The following is a 22,621-nucleotide window of genomic DNA, read 5'->3' as shown; positions in this document are numbered from 1 at the left end:
AAGTTGTTCAAGATTCCAAAATGCATGTTTGTCCTTTTTCAAGTCTGATCAAGAAGAAAGCCTCAAGTCCTCTAATAGTTAGGAGGGTGCCTTGAGCCGATTAAGCCTGAGGGCTGCTTCAAGTACACAACAAAGTTTCCTAATTTTTTAATAGTCTTAAAAATTTACAATTGGGACCTTCATCAGGACTCTGTGGTGTGACACTATTTATTTAGTATTGTTATACAGTCTACATTTTTTTTTTTTTATATATTTCATATTTTTATTGTCATAAGCTTGAGACAAATTGCTTTGTGTAAATGTGTAAATTCCTTGTTTGTACATCCGTTCATTTACTGACAAATATTTTTAGACGAGTTTTTTTTTTCAAAACTCAGGATTTGTAGCATTGATGTTTCTCAATTGCAGTACATTTCTTTCATTTATTTATTTTTTTAATTCTAATATATGAAAATAATTTTTATATGCATACTGTTTTTTTATCATAATTTAATATTTTTGGACGATGCCTTGATTTCCTCCTGTTGTCTGTTGGGTGATGATCCTGATCTTAATCTGACTATCCATATGTACTTTTGGAAAAGTTTTATGTAATGAAAGTGCTGATGATTATTTGATGATCTCATTCAAATTTTTCAATAATAATGGGCCTTTTTAACATGGGATAGATTCGATAGGTTTTTAAAAATAATTTTCTGATTAATAAATATCAGCAGCCAATATGTAGCAAAGGTCTACAAGATCTGGGATTTTGGTGTGTTATGTAATCTGTCAGCATTTTTAAATTTAATCTTAATGTTAACTCGGGTTGGCTTCCAAAACTTTTGTGCTAACAATTTTTGGTACACGTTCAAAAAAAATTTACATAAAATGTTTTAAATTTGTTTACTTTTTTTTATCATAAATTGTCCCTTAATGTTACTTAACTTTTTTTATTGAAGTAATAAGTTAAGGAAAAGCACAAGGAAACTGTAAAAACAAAATTTACCAATACTTTTGGTAAATATGTAAGTACTACCAAATCTACATCTATTGGTTATCGTGTTACAAATTACCATTCAATTTAATATATGTATTTGAAATTTTCCCATAAATCTTTGGCAAATTGAAAACAGTGGTGGGCTGGACTTGCCACCTTGACAGTTCATAACCCATATGAAAAAGAGACAACAATCCTATTGTTGGGCTCAGTGTATGAGAATTTATTCCCGCCTCAAACAAATCTAACCTCAATTCCATTACTTTTGCTTACTTACAAGACATCATTTCAAATTATTATTACTTTTTTGTTTTTTATTTAAGTCAAATGAAGGCATTCGACCACTTGAGTCATTTTCTGCCTTGATGAATGGTAAAAGCAGAACCGGCAGAAATTAAGAAGCCACATTTCAAAAGACGTCGGACATTTTTTCCTTATTTCTGTCTTACTTACCAGACCTTCCAAGAGATGAGCACTGTTACACAAGTTATTTGTAAAGTAATGAACAGCTTTTGAAATCTTTAATAACTTTATAATGTTTTGGCAATAGCACATCAAATTGCAAATATGAAAAATAAAATTTGATGCAGAAATAACAGGCTTATTCATTATCATTAATGATTATTTATTAGAACTATGGTCCTTGAGTAGCTGGTGAATTTCTATACAAATAATGAAATCATATATTATTTTAAAAAATAAAATACAAACTGTAATAGAAAATTTTTATTCAACATATACATAATAACAAAGGTTTAAGATAACAGCAAGAAAATGTATTAATAAATGTATAAAAATATTATAAACTTTGTTACCCTACACAAAATAATTGTGCTATGAAAAATTACACTTTCAAAAACACATTTAAATACTAATACATTTATACGTCAAAACGTAACAAACGATATTTGATACACATTTAAACAAGCAGTTTCCCTTGATTTGTAGAAAAATTTGCCTTTTTGCTACAGCCAAATATTTGACAAATATGTAGGAAGAGAAATTTATTCAAGTTAAAAGTGTTATTTCATAATATATTAAATGCATTATTTCCAGTTGGGAATTTCGCACCTTATATTAATGATACTATAGCTAACGAAAATGTTTTTACAAATAACACCCAATTAATAATTAGGACAATGTACAAATTAAAATAAGTAACAATAGGGCAGTTTATAATTACAATGTGCAAAATGTTTTATTATTATGACATATATTGTTTGTTTTTTTGTTTTTTTTTAATTAGCTAATGTTTAAATTTATAATTATCACTTTGTAAAAATAGGAAATACTGTTGTAGATAAAGCATAAATTTATTTTAATTAACAACTACAATATTTTACAATTGTATGCTTTATAAAAAAATGAACTATCATTAAATTTACCTATTTATTATTAGGCTGGAATTTAACGAGCGTCATCTATAAATGTTTAGCTAGGTAGTTTCAAATAACTATATTGTCACAACAGATATTAAGTTGATAATCTTGTTAAATTTGATAACAATTCAATCATTCCAGTTCATTGTTTATGTTTATTGATATTAAGTAATTTGTAATAATTATCAAAAATGTTTCATTATTGCTATTAGCATTTTTGTGCAAGAATATAAGAGCAAATATGGTTCCATTCTCAAAACAACTTTTCATTTAAATAAATTTATATGTTTAAATATAATTTTTCCAATGAAAAACAGAATCGATAAAATGGCCTATGCTCAATTCATTTTAAAATTTACAATAAATTAATTTATTAACATTATAAAAATATTTAAGCCTGTAATGAATACAAGTTACACGATATAGGGCGATTTTGTTTCGAGGGTTTAATGAACTGTATTCAGACGAGGTAACAAGCCGGAACTAAATACAACAAAAGACTCGAAGTTAAAAAAATTGTAGATAAATTCTGGCTTTTAAGGTTGCTGTCATTACTTGGCCCCCTTGTAATATTGAAAATTACGTGATTACGCAATGCCGCATACTCGTTTTCTGACAAATCATCAAGGCACTCAAACTCACAGCAATGTACGCCGATAAGAAAACTGCTACATTTTTTCTGAAATAAAATTGAATATATTACAATAAATATGCATTTGTATGTTGAAAAAGTATTTGATTTATTAAATTTAGTTGTTTTTATTACTATTTGATGCAATTAATTAAATAATAAACAATAAATATTTTAAAAACAAATCTATTTTTAACTTTTTTTCCTTTCATAATTACTGAAAATATTTAATCATTTACTAAATACTGAAACAGTATGTTATTTTAAATTTTAACATTAAAATTCTGGTCTTTAGGAAAAATTTGCAAACGTGATGTAAAAATTGCTTATGAACACATTCCATTACAGTGTATGCTTTGTAATTGTTATGTTGAAACAAAAAAAAAGCAGGAAATTGCTATGTGCATTTTCATAGAAACAGCACAAGTGAAACAAGAAAAATTGACTAATAGACATTTTACAATGTACTGTGCTCAAAGTTGAAAATCCCATAATCAAATTAAAAAATATAAAAAAATCCGTTTTTACCACGCTTTTCCACTTGGATAAACAATATGTAATACTACTAAAATAAAAATTATTTGCATTTAAATTACATGTCATTAAATGGTTTACTATAGATTATATTTAAAACATTCAAAAACTAACTAAATTCTCATTTCTCATCTATATTAATACAAAAAGGAAAATTAATGGAACTATATAAATTACAAACTATGTTATAATGATCAACCAACAATTTAAAAAAAAAATATTCTTTCATAATAAAAATTTGTATTGCCATACTACAATAGCAAAATATTTTTATAAGCTTATTATTAACCGACCTTGTCGTACAATTAAACCAAAATCAATATTGAACTTATTGCTCACAGTTTAAAAAAAAATTCTTGATGGTCTAATAATATTAAAAAGTTGACGCTTCATTATGGTGAAATGTGTAGCATTCAACATAATACAGATTGTGCAAATTTGTACATTTTTCATGAGAGGGAGGGGGCTCCAATATCCATAAAAATCTGAACAGTGATTTAGAATAGGTGAATATAAAAACAAATAGTGGTTAGAAGTAGAAAAATTACATATACCATCGGTATAACAGTTTGATAAGATAAACAAACTGTTTTTATTTATTATTGAAATTAAATATATAAAATAGTAAATTACCCACAGCTTTCGATCAAGGAAAACCCTAATAATTGCCTACTTTCGATTACTCTAAAACTACAGACATTTTTCAAGATTTTTTTATTTTTATTTTTTATACTTTAGAAACAAACCCCTTTCTACCTTTTATATGATACAAAACTAGTGTGAGGTGTTTTTGGAATGTGAAATGGAAAAAAATTGTGAGCATAAAATATTTTTCAAGCAGCTCTCACAAACGGTCATAGCGTTTGCAGTACGTGTGAGATAAGCTTATTCAAATATTTGTTTGATGTGATTTTCCAATTATGAAAAACAAGCTATGTACATAAATATAATTTTTATACTGAGTGTATAAATTAAAATGCATATAATTTATGAAACTGTATTTCTATTTTCAACAATCAACCTTTCTAAAGCAGCAGATTACAGCTCTATCAGCTTGTACAGTCAATATATCTAAGCAATTAGATATATAATTAATATAAAATGTATATGTGTGAAGCGGAATAGCTTAAGAAAGAAGTGGATGCAACTCTGAACTACGATTATTAAAATTAGTGTGTGCCTAAGAGAAGGTTCTCAGCTACTACAAAATGCAATCCTTTCAAGGCAATTTCCATAAACGTCTCGCTCACCAAATCAGATAAAGAAAAAAATGGCTAAAAACTAGACTTTAAAAAAAAAAATAAACTGATTGTTGGCTCACATAAGGAGGGCCATCACAAAAGATTGTCTTGCACCACATTGGTGCACTGTAGTAACAAACACATTGTGAACAAACATTTGGCCCAGGCACATAGATCACTCCATGAGGCACCGTTTTCCCTTGAAAGTCTATGCAATTGTCTTGGTCCGCATCTATATTAGGAGAGAGTCTTAAGATAACATTGACCTTTGTTTCTACCAAATAACTTTTTTTAATCATTTGTTTTTTGTTTTTGTTTTTTTAAATAAAATTATGTATTTTATAATCAATTCTAGACCACGGAGTCATTTATGCTCCATACAAATGACCCTATATTCAACCCTTGTAAGCCTGCCTGAGTAACTATAAGTGAAGCATTAGAAAAAAAAGCTCCTAAAGTATTTTATACTTACTTGAAGGTATGATCAATATGAGGAAAGTGCAATAGTAAAGCAAAAAATGCCACATTGAAAACATGTTGAGCATTTTAAAAAAGGTCTGTTTGTTGTTATTCACTGTCCAATGGCTTTATTTTAAGTCTAAACAATTTCTATTATAAATTCTTTAGGTCAGAACAATATTTTTGAAGACACTAAGTTGTGACGTTGGGATTAAAATATTGCGCCTGATGTCACTTCCTTTTTCCGGGGACCTTCGCCGACTTCAAATTGTCTCATGGAAATAGGGAAATGTTAGTAAATGACAGAAAATGAGAAAAACGGTGCAATACGGCAAATAAAAGAGCGCCGTGGTGTTCAAAAAGCGATCAATGATGTGGTAAATATCGTGACTAGATTTCAGCACAAGAGATTCTCACCCCCTGACCGCTCCCACCCCCTGTTTCAACCCCATTTTCGACGAATAGCGTTCAACCTCGCTCCTTTAATTTCGTGTGTCACCTTTGCCGGTACCGCAACGAGGAAAATTAATCAACCCTTAACAAATCTGTTACAAAATGCTGATAATTAAAATTTTCATCAAAAATCAAACTTTTTCTTATTACAATAAAGATTGTCTTGCTCGAAAATCAATAAGAATATTTGTAATTTGTTCTCCCTGGATTCATTAAATAACCGATATATTCTTGTTAGTTGAATAAAACAAAATAGAAAATACAAACCAAAAATAAACAAACGTTAATCCTCATTTTTAAAAACGAATTTACTTAAGAATAGTAAACATGAACATTACTCATTTTGTAAACAAACACCTTTTATCTATTTTAATTCAATTGTATTCTCTTTAACCATGGAAAGGCATTAACTTGAGCCAGAAGTTATTGTGAGATTGAGACATCAAGGTCACCGGCAGTTGGCATTTCTCAGAGTGTGGTCTCACAGACCTTAGCCTGATTCCGAGAGACTGGAAATGCCAATAGGAGGCCTGGTAGTAGATCTCAGCTCATTACGACGCTAAGGGAGAAAGAAATATTGTCATTGTTGCAAGACGGGATCCTCCCCATGGTGACTGCCAAATCCTACAAGATGTTTTGGCAAGGCCTTTACTGTAACAATTCGTAATCCCTTTGAGACTATCTGCAGCAACAGCCTGCCACCGGCAATTTAGGAGAATGTGCTGCAGCGAGCGCCTAGAAGAAAACACCAATTGGAACGATGTTATATTCATTGATGAGTTGCTCTTCTGTCTGTTTTGTTGAAAAGTCTACCTAGAACAGGGGATGCGTACAATGCCCCAGTTCGTGCATACTTCAGTGCACGTTGGAGGAGGCAGTGTAACGGTCTAGGCTGGGATTTACACTGGAGGACGAACTGGTCTCCATATTGTTGAAGTCAAGCCTCACCGCAGTCCGTTATGTCCAAGAAATTATCAAAGAATACATCCCTCAATCAAGGGATCTCATTGGCAGAGGTTTTCAATTTACGCAGCCAGTTGACCTCTAGCATTAATAATTTATAATAAATTGTAACTATTTATAATAAAAATAAAATAAAAATGCTAGGGAAAGTAAATACTACAAAATTGGCAATATCCCTATTCATTTTTGAGCAGTTTACATAATCATCTTTTGATGCAAATAAGTCAGAATATCGTTTATTTTCTATGAAATAAAAATATTCATTAAAACACATTCATGTGTATATGCATTTTTGTGTTATATTCAATCATGTACAATACATTATTTATTTCAATTAATTATTCTTTTTATGTAAGGTCCTGGTTGAGATGAAAATGAGTCATGAGCGGGATTCGAACCCACGATCTTCGGCTCAATACGCCCCTGCTCTAACCACTTGAGCTACCGTGACTTCCAGCTTGATGAGGACCACTTTCAATCTAACTTTACAACTTCAATAGCAAATTTTCTACTGGGTTAATTTTAAGGATTTAGGGCCCATAACATACAATTTCTCAAAAAAACTATAAAATATACAGAGAGATGGTTAATGCGAAATACTTCAACCAATTAAATTGGATGTTTATGCAAGTTGTTGAATTATAATTTGCTAGGCTTCTTATCTCATTACTCTAATGATCAGGATCTGACAACTTTTACAACACAATTTATCAAACAAAAAAAATATACAGAATATAATAATAATATATAGGCTTCTTATCTCATTTCTCTAATGATCTCAACCCCAACATCTTGATTATTCTTTACATATTGCTAGTAACTTCAATGCTTGAATACTGTTCTCCTGTTTTGAATCCCTACACTGTTCTAAATTTATTCAAAAGCTTTTCAATCTGTTCAATTTAATTTCTCAGAATCCTTAAAGAAATAGAAGCAATTATTACTGACTATAGGCAACGTGTTCATAATGGGTACTCTACCAGACCCCTTCTGCCGCTTCTGTGAAACAAAGGAAGAAACGGCTCGACACTACCTTGCAGAATGCGATAGGTATGCTAGGGAAAGATTTGAAAATTTCGAAGGAGAGGACATTGCCAAAACACTCCCCAAGATAAAATGGTCCAAAATCTTGGGGTTTGTGACTAGGTCCAAAAGGTTTATGCAGGACTCGTGAGCCGACCAGGTCCCGGACCTTTTAGGGATGGGGTACGGGCCTACCTAGGCTTTTAACCCCTCGGGTCCTGGTCGCCCGCCCTGCGTAATATATAGGCAACATGAAACTTTAGTTTAATTCGTCTACAGTTATATAGATTTTGCTTTGATTTAGTTTTCAAATAATGAACTATTATATTGAGAATCTTTCTTTACTTAGCCTAATTAATTATTTTTATTTTATTTAGTATGCAGTCACATCCTTAGTACTTCAAATTAGTACATACATCATCTTGCATGTGACTAAATGTTTGTAGAATGAATTAAATTATCAATTCTTCAATCTGTACAAAACAAATTAAAAAAAAAACTTTCTTACAATCTCAATCTTCCTCTGAACTCTGCCTACACTGGAATCAGCACTGAATTTAAACTTTTCGAACTGGCACTAAGAAGGAATTACTTTGATATTGTTTTGTATTTAAATTATTAAACAATCTCATTGATAGTCTTTCTCTCCTCTCTCAACTACAGCTACATGTCCCTTCGTACTCTCTTAAAACCTTTAAATTATTTTATATTGAATTCCAAAGCTCTAACTACATGCTCTCTTCTCCTCCACACCGAATGATGATCAAGAGTAACAACATCTGCAATAGGATTGACTTCTTCAGTAGTTCTGTGCAATCTGTGAAAAACCATATCCTACAACTCTAGTTGAATTTTCTTACCAATTTATATTTTTTAAATGCTTTTGAATTTGATACTGTTAAAAGTTTATTACAATTTATTTCATTTACTGGTTCATCTAAATTTGACTCTAGTCTTATTATATATCTACAAAGAGCATTATTTTCATTAACTGTGTACTTAAATATTGTAATTTCAAATATCTTTCAGCTTTATTTTGTTTCCTTTACCTTAATTTTACTTAATAATTATCTTTTATTTTTGTTGTTGTTCAGTTTTTACTCTTTAATTGTATTTTTATATTTATCATTTACCATTTATAATATTACCATGTACATATGTCCTTTATATTTTTTTTTTTTTTTTTTTTGTAAAATGTCTTTATAGTGGATTGCAATTTGTAAATAAATAAATGCAATGTGTGAAGAAATGGTTTGAAGTACAAAGAATATCTTATAATCATGATTTTTTATTACATCTGTGCTTTAAATATTATAAATTGATTTGTAATTTCACTGAAGTTTATTTAGAAAGTTGTTAGAACAATTTATTTCTTTTCGTAATTTTAAGCATTCGTTTTGTCATCATTGAAGTACATTTGTACAATTTTTGCCCAGTTTTGCAGTTACACCAAAGCAGCTATAATTCTAGTTGTAATTCAAAAGAGACGACCTCTATTTGTACAATGTTATAATCGATAAAACTGAAGAAATCGAGTAATATTGGCCCTCATGTCTCGATTCTGCTAATTATACTGATAAAGTACTGCAAAGTGCAGACTGCAGTCAGAGTGCAAACAAACAGTAACAGCCAACAGGGTTTGACTACAGAGTTTGACGACAGTTACGCGATTTGCGATTTTGTATGTCGTCCTTGTAATCAGAAAAAAAAATTACGATTCGTTCTCCCATCGGGACTTATTTAGAAAGAGTGAAACTTGAAAAATTTGACCCAACAGGCAAGTGAAATTATTTTATTTTTATACTACTCATTAGTAATTTTGTTAAGTGACTTTCTATTTACTTAAAAGTCAGAACGATTTATTTCTTTTCATATGAAAATATATAACGGCTTGACACTAGATTTTGATAGCTAAAAGAAAATTAATGAAAGAAAATATAATTAATTCTGGGACAGGAGTGTCCTCACAGTTCCCAGAGGTCACAGGGAGATGAGCGGGTATTTCAGGAGTGGAATAGGATGGACTGGGTAATGTAATGAAGACGGGTTTTTATGGCCTGGTAAAGGAAGGAAACATAGGCAGGAGAGGTCCGACTACAGCCTAGATACCCTGTACCCTCGCGGGATGCTGAATCTGAACCTGACACAACAGTTTATTAATCTTTTTAGATGCTTATTTTGCTCCTCTGAAAGCCCACTATAAGCAACACAGCTCTAGTTGAAGAAGGGAAAGATGAGGGAAGAGACCAGAGTTGGGCAAAAACTAACCATATATATATTACGCAGGGTGGGCGACCAAGACCCGAGGGGTTAAATGCCTAGGTAGACTCGTACCCCATCCCTAAAAGGTCCGGGACTTGGTTGGCTCACAAGTCCTGCATAAACCTCTTGTACCTGTTCACAAACCCCAAGATTTTGGACCATTTTATCTTGGGGAGTGATTTGGCAATGTCCTCTCCTTCAAAAGTTTCAAATCTCTCCCTGGCATACCTATCACATTCTGCGAGGTAGTGCTTTGCCGTTTCTTCTTTTATTTCGCAGAAGCGGCAAAAGGGATCTGGTAGGATACCCATTACGAAGAGGTATCTTCTCAGTGGGCAGTGGCCCGTCAGAATACCTATCAGCCTCCTAATTCCCTTCCTTGAGTTAGAGAATAACCATTTCGCTTCTTTTGGTTTGATTTCCTTCAGAAACTCCTTCGATTGCCTATGTCCGGGGGACAGATTTCATTCTTTCAGGAATTGTTTCATGCCCCAGCAATTAATACTCTCAAAAAACTAATTAATTCAATCATGATTAAGAATTTAATAAGAAGAATCATAATTAATTTAATCATGTGGTATGACTAAATCATATAATGATTAATTTACTCATGACTAATTCAATCATGATTAAACTTCAATCAAAATTCTTAATCATGATTGAATTAGTTTGATTTTGCCCAACTCTGGCTACAATGACCAACTTACCAAAATCCAACCGACTCCGGATAAAAATTTTGAGATGAGAGTCGTGCTCAAGGCCAACCTTCAAAAATTGTTATCATAAACGAAAACCAAATTTACATAATTATTCTACATGTCTATTTTATTACAATCAAGACCCCTAGATGGTGTATTTTCCAAATAATGTAGAAATCTCTCCTTTTAAGTGGAATAAATTTTAATTCAAAGAAATATTTTTTCCATTGATCGGTTATGTAAACATTTACTTTTCAAAGCATAGCTTGTTATAGGATTTTTTTATTTTATTTTATTATTATTATCATTATCATTATTTTTTGGCTTTTCATAATGACCGAGTTTTACTTATAATTGGAAGTTTGATTTTTGTTAAATAAGGTGTTGAAGGATTTTCGTTTTGATGAAATAAATTTCTGTTAGAAAATTTTTTAAAAGTGATGGTGTATTTTTCATTTTTTGAGCACCCATTTGAACATGATTTATCGAAATTTAGTCATGACTAACTATATTGTGACTAATGACCAAATTAGTCACTTACTACCAATCATGACTAATGGTCTGAGTGATCAATCATTAATCATTAGACATTACTAATTTTTGCCCAACACTGGAAGAGACCAGGAGTTTACGGGTGGAAAAACGGTAGGAGCCAAGACCGGCAGAATTGGATGAAAGAGGCAATATAACGATGGGAAATGTGAGAGGGTATCAAAAGAGGTTTTGGGTCAAGGATAACTCCAAGGTTTTTAACGGAGCGGAGGGGTAGAAGGAAATGGGCGAAAAATTAATGGTAAGAGGAGATATGTAGGGTTGGTACCTATGATAATAGCTGTGGACTTTGTAAGATTGAGTTTGAATGAATTTTTGTGGGCCCAATTGTTGATGGAATTTAGGTCTTTCTGGACCTTAGGATATTAGGGATGGTCAATGGTAGTATAGAGGGATCTGACAGGTATATTTGGGTGTTGTCAGCGTAAAAATGATAGTTACAGTACTGGATAGTCAGAGGTGTCATTAATGATGATGGTAGAGATGCGAGAGCCTTGGAAACACCAGATTTTAATGAAAGAAAGGAGATGTGGTTGTTGAGGATAGCAAGTCGATTTATAAGATAGGAGTGAAACCATCGAATGTGTTATTGGAGAAAGAAAAGGATTCGAGTTTGGAATAATAGCGAGTGAACGACAAAATAAAGGCTTTGGTGAAGACAAGAAGGATTAGGATAGTAACTTTTTGTTGGTCCATTCAGTACTGGTTTGACTACGGCAGATTATGTAGAAACATTTCTGAAATCAGTTTAGAGGGGGTTAAGAAGATTTGAATATTCTAGGTGGTAGAGACTTGGATATGGACTAACCTCTCAAGGGTTTAGGCAGTAGTCGTTAGGAGTGGATGGATTTGGAATTTCGTTGATAGAGTGGCTTTTTGCCAGGATGAAGGAAAAGTTGTGGATTGAGTAGTTATCAATATGAAGTAAGACTGGAAGTATAACTGGGCATCAGTGGAATTTGGTGGGTATACTGTCAAGCTCTTATGGCCGTGGAACAGGATTTGGATATTGCCTAATTGGACATCATTAGGAGTTAAGTTCGAAAAATTAAAGTTAGATGAACTATAATGTGGGCCTGAGGGAAAACATAAGATGGAATTGGAACCGTAAGAGTTATGGGCAGTATTACAATGGAAATTTAGGTCTCCGAGGATGACAGTAAAGAATGAGAATGTGCTTACAGGATGACAAAGATCGAGTTTTCACAGTAGGCTCCATTTTGCTCTGGCATCTAGCATCAATGGTGAATTTTGAGATTTATGTATAGTTTGTATAAGCATATTGCAGTTTAAGGCTTCAGTTTTTCAAGAACATAGCGATGTAGTTATATAAGTTTTGCGAATTAAAGTTATTGAAATTCAAAGGTATGCGAAGTAAGTCGAAGTAAGACTTTCCTTCATCATTGTAGCTATTTTGAGATTTATGTATTCCCATTGATAAACATTGATATATTTTTGACAATTTGAAGGGCTTTTGCCTTTTTCAATTTAATATGCATGTATTTCTTTAATCATTTTTTTTTTTTTTTACTATTTTACAGGAATACAATGGTTTGTGTGCCCTGCTTTGCGATTCCGTTACTCCTGTTTCTTTGGCGTATCATTCAACCCTTTGTCATGCTGCTTTGGAAACCCAACAAAGAGGTTGAAGGAAAAGAAGTCAGCGAACAGTGCGGCAATGGAAATTCATCAGACGGCTTCCTCTCTTGTCCCTGCAGAGATAAAACAACGGTGAAAACGGCTGATGATGACAAGGAAAAAAAGGAAAACTGATCAGTTCCCCTAGTCACACGATCTTAAACGCCATTCCAAATCCTATGTTGAACAAATTATTTTGAATTTCATACTGTTTAAATATTAAATTGTCATGTTGTGTAAAACAATGGATAGTATTTTTATTTGTGCTATAATTATCTAAATAAATTTATTGTATAGTGTTTTAAATATTATTTTATACTGATTTAATGTTTTTATCTTGAATGTGGTTGGGATGAAAAGTTAGTGTCACAAGCAGGACTCGAACCCATGACCTTCGTCTGCGGTGCTGTCCTAACCACTTGGCTTCGGGACACCAACTCATCTCAACCTACGACTTTTTCAAATATCCCTCTTTTTGCCATACACTCAAATTTCAAACTTGATTATTTATTTTTTTTAAATTTTCAAATTTCTATTTGTGCTAAAAATAGTAAAAGAAGCAGGTTGAGTCAGCAACATCACTAGACTAAACTTTTCTTAACCTAGAAATATATTTTATTTGTCACCTAGAACATATTCATTTTTAAAGGAAAATATCTTGTGGTACCCTGATTATATATTGTGTGCTAATTAATTATTTGAACTGTAGTTAATTTATTGCATATTATTTGGAGATCGTGAGATGCAGTCTGGTGTGACGTAGGTTTTAGAAAAACATTTTCTTCATTGTACCAACGTTTCGGTCTTTATTAAGATCATCTTCAGGGCCTGGGATTTATAAACATTGTTTAAATTTTACAAATACATGTAGGATGTGAAAAAAAAATCAACACGATACAGGAATTTCTACACAGAAAACAAACACTTTGAGTGAGTACAAATACTTTGATTGAATCAAATTTCTAGCATTGCTTAATTTTTTTCCCACATCCTACATGTATTTGTAAAATTTAAACAATGTTTATAAACCTCAGGCCCTGAAGATGATCTCAATAAAGATTGAAACGTTGGCACAATAAAGAAAACATTTTTCTGAAACCTACGTCACACCAGATCGCATCTCACGATCTCCAAATAATCATTAACTAACAGTCTCTAAACATCACACATTATTGGATATTATTTTTTCAAACATTTTTGGTATTACTGGAAAGAGCCAATCAATCTAAGTAATTACAAGTAATGACAATGTTCTCTGGTGCAACATGAAAAACAAATTTTATTGAAGAAAGTGTTTAACCAATAGACCAAAGACAGAAACTAGGGAAAACCTAACATTTGAACTATCACAGCAATTACTTTTTTCATACTGTTTATTATTTAAAGATTTTTTTTTTCTTCAAAACAGTGAGCTATTGTCTGAAATTGAGTACAGAAAAATATTAACAAAATAGTAACAGTAAAGTATTAAAGCATAAATTTACATGCAGATGGAGCAATTCTAAGATGAAGAAGAAAAGTAGCTTTAAAATACTAGGAATTGTTAATCGATCTACATATTGGGAATCTGCTATGTACTTTTAAGTTAAATTTGATAGAAAAGCCCAGCGCTTTTTACTATAATGTACTACATGATCGGATGGGGTAATTTTAAAAAAGCCTAGTTGCCTCAGTGGGATTATGACAAACAAGTCATGAAATCTCAATGATACTACCCCTGAGGATACAAATAAGTGATCCTTTTTGTTCTGCCTCTGCATACCTATTAAATTATGTTGCATAGGTAGTAGACACCAATTGGCCACAAAACCACCAAAATCACTGGTCATATTCTAGAGTTTTATCTTACATTGCTAAGCAAGAGAAATATGAGTTTAATCTGCAATTTGAGATCATTTATTTGAACGTGCTCTTTTCGCGCATCTAACTCGTCTCATGAAGTCTGATATTGGAAGTGTTTTTGCGATTTCAAACTTAAAACAAACCAAGTTCTGACATGGGTAAAGAATGAAGAATTAACAAAATGTCAAGTGAGGTGTAGGCAAATTCCAAGTAGCAAATGCTGTAATAAAAAGCTTCAAATTGCAAACATTTGAAAAAGAATCGAGGTGTACCAGAGGGGTCAAAATACAATTGGAATTCCTTCTATTGCCATCAAAGGTGGTCTTATTGACACTTACTCAAATCAGTTCCTTCTGAAAGGAAAAAATCATTATTAACATACTTTCATGGGGTGATTCTAAGTAACCGATTATGATGGGAAGATTTTTTTCTGGGCTCTTAGTACTGTCATACCCTGCTGCTTTGCAGAGCCATGACCCACATAACTTTTTTTTTATTGAAAAGAAAATATGTATTATATTAACAATACATTAAGAGACCGGATTTTTATGCGGTTGCATAGTTTGCCACCACATACGACCGAGAAAATCAATTATCTCTCCAAATCGTGTATCTACTACAAAGCTGTATGTTAACTTTTAAAGAGCATATTTGATTAATATTACATAAAATTGCATGTTTGAAGGATTTTTACGTAAAATCCATTTATCACGCAAAATATTTAAAAAACTCTTGTTAGTTTTCGGAGGAAGCATACACAAGTTCTGTAAAAAAAAGTTGACGAAAAGTGTAAAAATTATAATTCAAAGAAAACAAACAGGCAGCAACGACTGGGAGAGATTCTAGAAATACCGACCAAAGAATATAAACCCCTTTTTAGGGCTTATTTCAATATTCTCACAAATTTTAAGTGACCATAGACACTATTTCACAGAAGACAATTTAGAGAAGTATTTGTTTATTAAATTAATTATACTCAATTAGTATAAAATTTATAATTTAATTATGTAAGTGAGAAAATATTTTTGTTAAATGTAGTTTTTGTTAAACTCTAGGAGGCCACAACGGTTACACTGGCACGGCGCTCATCACTGAAGTAAAATTTCAATTATCTATATTTTTGTTTAATGTTACTATAATAGTAAAAAAACTGGTTTACTGCATATTATTGCATATTTTAACGTATATACTGCATATTTCAGGCTTTCAACTGCACACTTTATGGCATATTTTGGCAATTTTTACTGCATTTAATTCTATAACTAATGAGGTAATCATATATATCTTTATAATGATTAAATTTTAATAATCAATTAATAAACATTTTTTTAACTAGAGCACATTCAGCCAATTAACTCTTGAAATATATTCACCAAGCATTCAAAGAAAGAAAAATGAAAATCATTTAATCATTGAAAATATCGATCGATCTTTCATGGAAAGAAATTTTCGCAACATTTCACAATGGTAGTTGGACCAGATATGAAGAAAATATTTTTTTACAATTAAATTAATATCCCATAACTGTCCAATAAAGGGAGAACTAAGTGGAGAATCCATGGGAGAAGACATCGTCAACATCCGACAAACAAGAACTTCTGGAACTAAAATTACAAGTAGAAGCGGAAATAAAAGAACTGATTGTTAAGAAACACGGTGAATTTTATCAACAAAAAACTAGCACAACGTAGTATCCAAGTGCGATTTTCGTTTATGTGAATTGCCTTGGAACGTATGAGTTTAGGCTGTAATGAAATACGAAAGTATGACGATAGTTTTGTTGGGTGAGCAATGATTTATTATTTCATAAACCGTTCAAAAATAGTGATGAAAGTGAAGAACAAAATTTTGTTTACATTACCCCACTTGACCCAAACACGTCTTGCAATAAGCACTAAAAATAAACTACATAAGTACATATAAAAAAAGGCATTTGTACTTTTGAATAGTGTTTTCTTTAATTCAATAAACTAACACATCAATTTATTATGCGTTATCACAAATTGAACTGTTTAGTTCAGTAAAGAAAATGGTATCTTTTAGAACAATGGAAATTATAAGCATTTAATAGGAGGTTTATGACTAATGATAATATAAAATATATAATAAAATGAGAATTTATTACAAAAAAAATAATAAATTGTAGTCACTTATGCCCTAGTTTACAGATTTTAATTCAACTTCAAACATTAATGTACTATTTCCAGGAATCGTAGGAGGTGATCCTTTTTGGCCATATCTAAAAATTATCATCAAAATTAATTGGCAAAATGATTAAATGCTAAAATAATATTAAAAAAAAAAAAAACTTACGCCATATGAGGTGGGCAAGTGATAAGCCTTTTACCACCGACTTTCATTCCAACTACACCAACATCCCAACCCTTGATTACATCTCCTTTGCCAACCCTAAATTTGAATCCAGAGCCTTGTGTGGTTGAGTCGAAAATTTTGTTGTTATTCTTAAACCGGCCAGTATAATAAACCGTAGCCTGAGTATTATTAAAAAGATCATTTTTATTATGAATATATTGACAATTTCAATACATTATACCTGTTTTCCTCGAGCACAAACAGGACCGTTTCCTACTTTGATATCTTTGATTTGAACGCCACCCTCTACAGTTTTCTTTTGGGGTGACGAATCCTCCGTTTTACTTTTGTTAAGTTTGTTAGCGCTGCTAGTCAGCGTTTCTCCTTTCTTGTCCTTTTTCCCTTGCTGCGCATTTGGCAGCACTCCCTGCAAAATCAGTGATTATTTATTAAGAAACTAAACATATAAGAAGATGAGAAAGGAAGAAAATTGAGTTTTAAATTAAAATTAAAATTATATTAATATTTACATTAGGTGTTTTTTGTTTCTTCTGTTGTTGTTGCTGCTGCTGCTGCTGTGGCTTAGGTGTCGACTGTTGGCTCTGTGGTTGTTGTGGCTGTTTCTTCTTTTTCTTTTTCTTATCTTTCTTTTGCTGAGAAGTGACATGAGGGACTTGCTCTCTTTCTTCATCACTACCCTCGACATCATCTTTATTACTATCTTCATCACTATCATCACCTTTAATAAATAATAATTAACGTACTATTTCAATACCATGTGCAAATATTTTTTGAATACTTACTGTCATCCCAATCTAATGACATTTCTTTGTTATCGTCAGACTCTTCTTCTTCCTCTTCATCATCGTCATCTTCATCTTCAAGGTTTAAATCATCGCCGTCAGATTCTTCAGAATCTGGGAAAAAAGTTACAATAAATGTTTGAAAGTTAAAAAAATAAAAAATAAAATAAATGAAATGAAATTAGTCAGTTTATTGTAGTTTAAATTTATTTAGAAACAAAATTTCTTCATTCAAAGCTCTATACAAACGAAGTAACATATTACCATCGCCACTGTAATCTTCTAATTTTGTTTGCTTTTTGTTTGCAGGTCCAACTTGCTTCAGTTTCCTTTTATCAGCAACACCATTCAGCTTTCCTTTTTTCTCGCCTTGAAGATATATTTTAATTTAATAAATAAGTTCAAATAAAATATACAGCATAGATTATTTTAATAAAAACCTTTATCACTAGACATAGAATTATCAATACTCTCCTCTTCATCTTCTTCTTCTTCATCATCTCCTTCCTCACTCTCGAAAGGACCAAACTCATCTTCAGGTACAATATAACCTACAATCGCATCGATGATTTAATTTCGTAATTTTATTTTTAAACCAAAAAAATAATTCTAATTTATATATTACCTGAGAGATGAACGACACCGTTTCCTTTACAAAAAAATGTAATTCTATCACCGGTGAGGAAGTTCAAGTCTAAAGCGCACTGCAGTGCTTTCTGCTTTTGTAAGTTACATAGAATAAATGGCACTGTAGACTCTCCCTCCTCGAGCATTACACTCAAAACGTCATCATCTAACGAATTATAAAACGAATGAATTATCAAACAGATTAAGATAGAAATCATTTAGCGTGATCTACCTGTTTTAAGAGTAGTACAATCTAAAGCTGCCATCGAGACATGGAAAGATTTGTCCACTGTTGTGGAATACCTTTTACCAGGATCAAGCCTGAGCCCTACAAAACAAATAAAACTTATTAAAAGCTAAAAAGATACATATATTGAAATTACATCTATGTTTATCGATCCACACCCCTTTTGCAAATTTAAAACAGCACAACAAAACACCGTTTTGATTTAATTAGTTAAACAAATTATCCAAAGGTGGTGTGTATTCATTATTTTCTTTTATCACAATCCTCTATACTTTGTGTGCTCCTTCATCTGAACACACTCAATAACAATAGACAAGAAAAGAAAAATTGTTCTTAAAATGCACTATATGCTCTCTAGATGTGATTAGACTTAAGCAGGGAACACACTTACCCGATGCAATGCTACGTGATGCTACCCTAAGCCACCTGATATGAATGTTCAATTTTCCATAAGATTGTATTACCCCCCATGCACATCTGCCTGATGCCATGCATCCCCACTGTCCAGATTTTCGTCGGGTAGCATGGAGTATAGTCAAGACAAAAGAACTGGACACTCATATTTTTAATTCAAACTACATGTATTGTCATTATATTAATTACAACATTCTTATTTTAATTTAAACTAAATTAAGCGAGATCAAGAATTCATTAGTTTTTATTTTAAAAAATTAATTATGGTTTGGTAGAAAATTGATCAAAACAACCAGAATATCATTTTTTGATATAATGAATTTACCTAACCATTTATTACACAGTTTTGCCCATAAAATTTAACTAACAATTTATTTCATGGTTTTGCTCATAAAATTTAATTAACAATTTCATTGTTTTTCTCATAAAATTACACCATTTTCATCGAATAGCGTCAGAACAGGACACCCATATTTTTTGTAGTTTATTTCGAACTATGTATATGTAATTTTGTCGTTATATTAATTACAACATTCTTATTTTAATGTAAACCAAATTAAACGATATCAAAAATTCATTAGTTTTTATTTTAAAAAATTAATTATGGTTTGGTAGAAAATTGATCAAAACAACCGGAATATCGTTTTTTGATATAATGAATTTAACGAACAATTTATTACATGGATTTGCTCATAAAATTCAACTAACAATTTATTTCATGGTTTTGCTCATAAAATTACACCATTTTCGTCGAGCAGCGTCAGTACAGGACACCCATATTTTTTGTAGTTTATTTAAAACTATGTATATGTAATTATGTTGTTATATTAATTACAACATTCTTATTGTAATGTAAGCCAAATTAAACGAGATCAAAAATTCATTAGTTTTTATTTTAAAAAATTAATTATGGTTTGGTAGAAAATTGATCAAAACACGGAATAACTTTATTTAAAACAATTAAATGTAACTAACAATTTATTACAAAGTTTTTCTCAAAATAATGCATTAAGAACAAGAGGCATTGCGATTGTGATACTGATTATTGTGATATACGCTGTGTGACTGTGCGTGGCACGTGCTTGACGTCGCAAAGATGTGCACACCCTATCAAAACGAGACAAGGGACCAAGTAGCATCGGGTAGCATTGGACCAAATATCGCAGATTGTTAGATCACTTTATTCGCCCAGGCCTTAAATTTTGAAAATGATTAATGTGATTTTACTTGTCATTTTTTATTTTTTTATTATTATTTATTTTAGTGTACAAAGACTTTTTTTGGCATACGTTTATAATTTCTTCAAGTGCTGCATAGTTAACATTATTGATAAAAAGTGGTAAGATGCAGAATTTAAGAAAAACAGTTGCTTTGATATGTGGTTGGTTTGTTTTTCATTATCCCCATAATTCGAACATGGTTAACTCATTGGCCTGTACAATACACTGAAGAGTGAAATTAACGAGAGAAAAAATTCACCAGAAGCATCTATTAACATGTTCACTGCAGATGATACCGTACCAAATCTTTCAAAAAAAATAAATAACCACCTGACAAACAAGTCAGTAAGCCCTGTGGTGAACATGTTAATTTCTTTTAATTTATTATTAAAAAAATTCTAAATAAAACATGTCAGGCAGGATTCAAATCCACTTCGATGCTCTAACACTTGAGGTGACTCATGTTATGGTACAATTTTAATTAATAATTGTCCTCCATTAGCAGAATTGTTTAAATTCAGCTAGAATCATAGCATTGGAAGATGGAAAAAGTCTACGTATGTGGCGAGGGTGCTTAACTCTCACAGAACAACTGTCCGAAAGGTCTTCCATCACCACCAAGATATTGGAAGTTACTGAAGAAGCCATGGATCAGGTCGCCTTTGTGTCACATCTCAGATTTATCATTTCGAATTTACTCTGTAATCGACATTCTACCACTGTTGAGACCAAAGCAAGGACTTCAAAAAGTAGAAAGGTTAAAGTCAGTTTACGCACTGTAAGACAAAGACGTACAGAAGCTGGATTACGAGTGAGAAGGCCTGTCACTAGTCCTGAACTTCTGACAAAGCTTCTCACTACTAAAACGCCTATTTCGCGAACATTTACAAGTTTACTATTGATCACATCTTATTAGAAATTTAATGTAGTTTTCAATGGTATCAACGGATTTGTCCAAAACCTTTTAGTTTTGGAGTTATCATTGTTTATTTGAAGCAAGGTCGTGAAATCTTTTAAAAAATCAGAAAAAGTGGAATAACTTCGAAACTGCTGAGGTTCGGATCATAGTTATTCAGGACTTTTTGGTTCCGTTTTGAATGTAGAATCTACTGGCGAAGTTTGTAACACGAGTAGCTGAAAATCCTGTATAATTATACGAGTGTAATATTGATATATGCTTAAAGCAAAGAAATTTAATTAAAAAATTTATTCAGTTATATATGTTTTACTCTTTTCTGGTTGTTGACTTTTTACAAACCTTGAATTTCTTGTCAGGAATTAGACAACCATCAAAATCAAAGAAAATGAGTTTGATGGTTGTCTAGTTCCTGAAAAGAAAACCAAGAAAAATTAATGTTATATTTTTCTTTAAAAATATTCAGTAAAAAAGAAAAATATAACGATTGCAAGTATTAAAAAAAAGATGGTGGGCCCTTTTTGCTTCTCGGTGAAATTTTAATTTAAGAATGATTTTCTTTTAATACAGCAATTTGAAATCAATGTGCATCCCCTAAAACCATGTGGTCAAAGATGATTTTGTGTTATGCTTATTATGGATAAATGTAGTTAACTTCCAGGATTTTTTTTATATAGAACTAAAATTGAAATGCAAGAAATTAAAAAACATCCCTCAGGGTGGGTGATCAGGTGGTTTTTAAACATTTTACAAAAACCAACAAGTATAAGACGAAATTAAAACAACAAAATTGACTTTAAATGAATAAATCTGTGTGAAAGGTGTCGATTTAAGGCGAAACAAATCTTAATAACTGTAACACGTTATAATTGATATCAGAGGACAATGCGTTGGTGAGACTTGGCCATGTGGTTTGTCTGTAGGTACAACGCAAGGCGGTTGTACCTACAGACGCTGCGTAAGAGACGGACGGACAATTTACAAAATAAATCAATTAGGAATTATTGAACGGTCGGTTTACCCCAAAACATCTTGGCGTTTAGTCTTCTTCAACGGGTCCCTTCTCGAGAATAAAGCTTTTTAACTGTTTACAGAGTAAATAAAAGACGGTATTACAGGTTAGACGGCACAGCAGTACGACAAAGACGAAAATCAAAGTGGGAGATGGAAGCCGTCTTCCTTCCGACTTCGGCTCGGAATTGTTCGATTACCCGCGCCGAGCTTATTCTTCCATCGATCCATCGACTTAGGCTATTCTTTAACGTACTCAACATAGAATAATTCTGTATACAAATTTTACATATAGGGTATACCATGAACTGAGATTATATTCAACTTTTATAAACAAGTACTTCATTATACTAGTTCATAGTAAACTACCTACATAAAAACCAATAAATATGTATATTGTATATTTATGGTTTATA

The 22,621-nt window shown here is 31.7% G+C and overlaps 2 protein-coding genes across 2 annotated transcripts; both read right to left on the bottom strand.

Moving 5' to 3' along the window:
* Positions 1-2,190: 2,190 nt before the first annotated feature.
* Positions 2,191-5,837, bottom strand: LOC106663811. The gene is made up of 3 exons (XM_014388902.2): positions 5,237-5,837; positions 4,845-4,996; positions 2,191-3,037 (listed from the first exon to the last, which is right to left on the bottom strand). The coding sequence occupies exons 1-3, from the start codon at positions 5,307-5,309 to the stop codon at positions 2,819-2,821; spliced, it is 444 nt and encodes a 147-aa protein (XP_014244388.1). The 5' UTR covers positions 5,310-5,837; the 3' UTR covers positions 2,191-2,818.
* A 10,916-nt stretch (positions 5,838-16,753) lies between these two features.
* LOC106663931 (46 kDa FK506-binding nuclear protein) lies at positions 16,754-22,392 on the bottom strand. The gene is made up of 10 exons (XM_014389182.1): positions 22,216-22,392; positions 18,630-18,725; positions 18,396-18,563; positions 18,211-18,321; positions 18,035-18,139; positions 17,771-17,884; positions 17,498-17,706; positions 17,209-17,394; positions 16,968-17,146; positions 16,754-16,893 (listed from the first exon to the last, which is right to left on the bottom strand). The coding sequence occupies exons 1-10, from the start codon at positions 22,223-22,225 to the stop codon at positions 16,812-16,814; spliced, it is 1,260 nt and encodes a 419-aa protein (XP_014244668.1). The 5' UTR covers positions 22,226-22,392; the 3' UTR covers positions 16,754-16,811.
* Between the last annotated feature and the right edge of the window lie 229 nt (positions 22,393-22,621).

Source organism: Cimex lectularius, unplaced genomic scaffold, assembly GCF_000648675.2.
Source record: "Cimex lectularius strain Harlan isolate CLEC.00 unplaced genomic scaffold, Clec_2.1 scaffold41, whole genome shotgun sequence".
In the NCBI taxonomy this organism is placed as follows: domain Eukaryota; kingdom Metazoa; phylum Arthropoda; class Insecta; order Hemiptera; family Cimicidae; genus Cimex; species Cimex lectularius.
Note: the sequence above shows the minus strand (reverse complement) of the source record. Positions and strands in the feature narration are given on the sequence as shown.

Bases quoted from the DNA above. Each gene is read 5' to 3' on its own strand.
- LOC106663931 (XM_014389182.1), bottom strand. The intron at 18,564-18,629 runs GTAGATCACGCT...ATAATTCGTTAG, and splicing joins TTGTACTACTCTTAAAACAG to ATGATGACGTTTTGAGTGTA. The intron at 16,894-16,967 runs GTAAGTTTTTTT...GATAATTTTTAG, and splicing joins ACTTGCCCACCTCATATGGC to ATATGGCCAAAAAGGATCAC.
- LOC106663811 (XM_014388902.2), bottom strand. From the start codon at position 5,309: ATGCTCAACATGTTTTCAATGTGGCATTTTTTGCTTTACTATTGCACT. The intron at 4,997-5,236 runs GTAAGTATAAAA...CTCCTAATATAG, and splicing joins CATATTGATCATACCTTCAA to ATGCGGACCAAGACAATTGC. The intron at 3,038-4,844 runs GTGAGCCAACAA...ATTTTATTTCAG, and splicing joins TTTGTGATGGCCCTCCTTAT to AAAAAATGTAGCAGTTTTCT.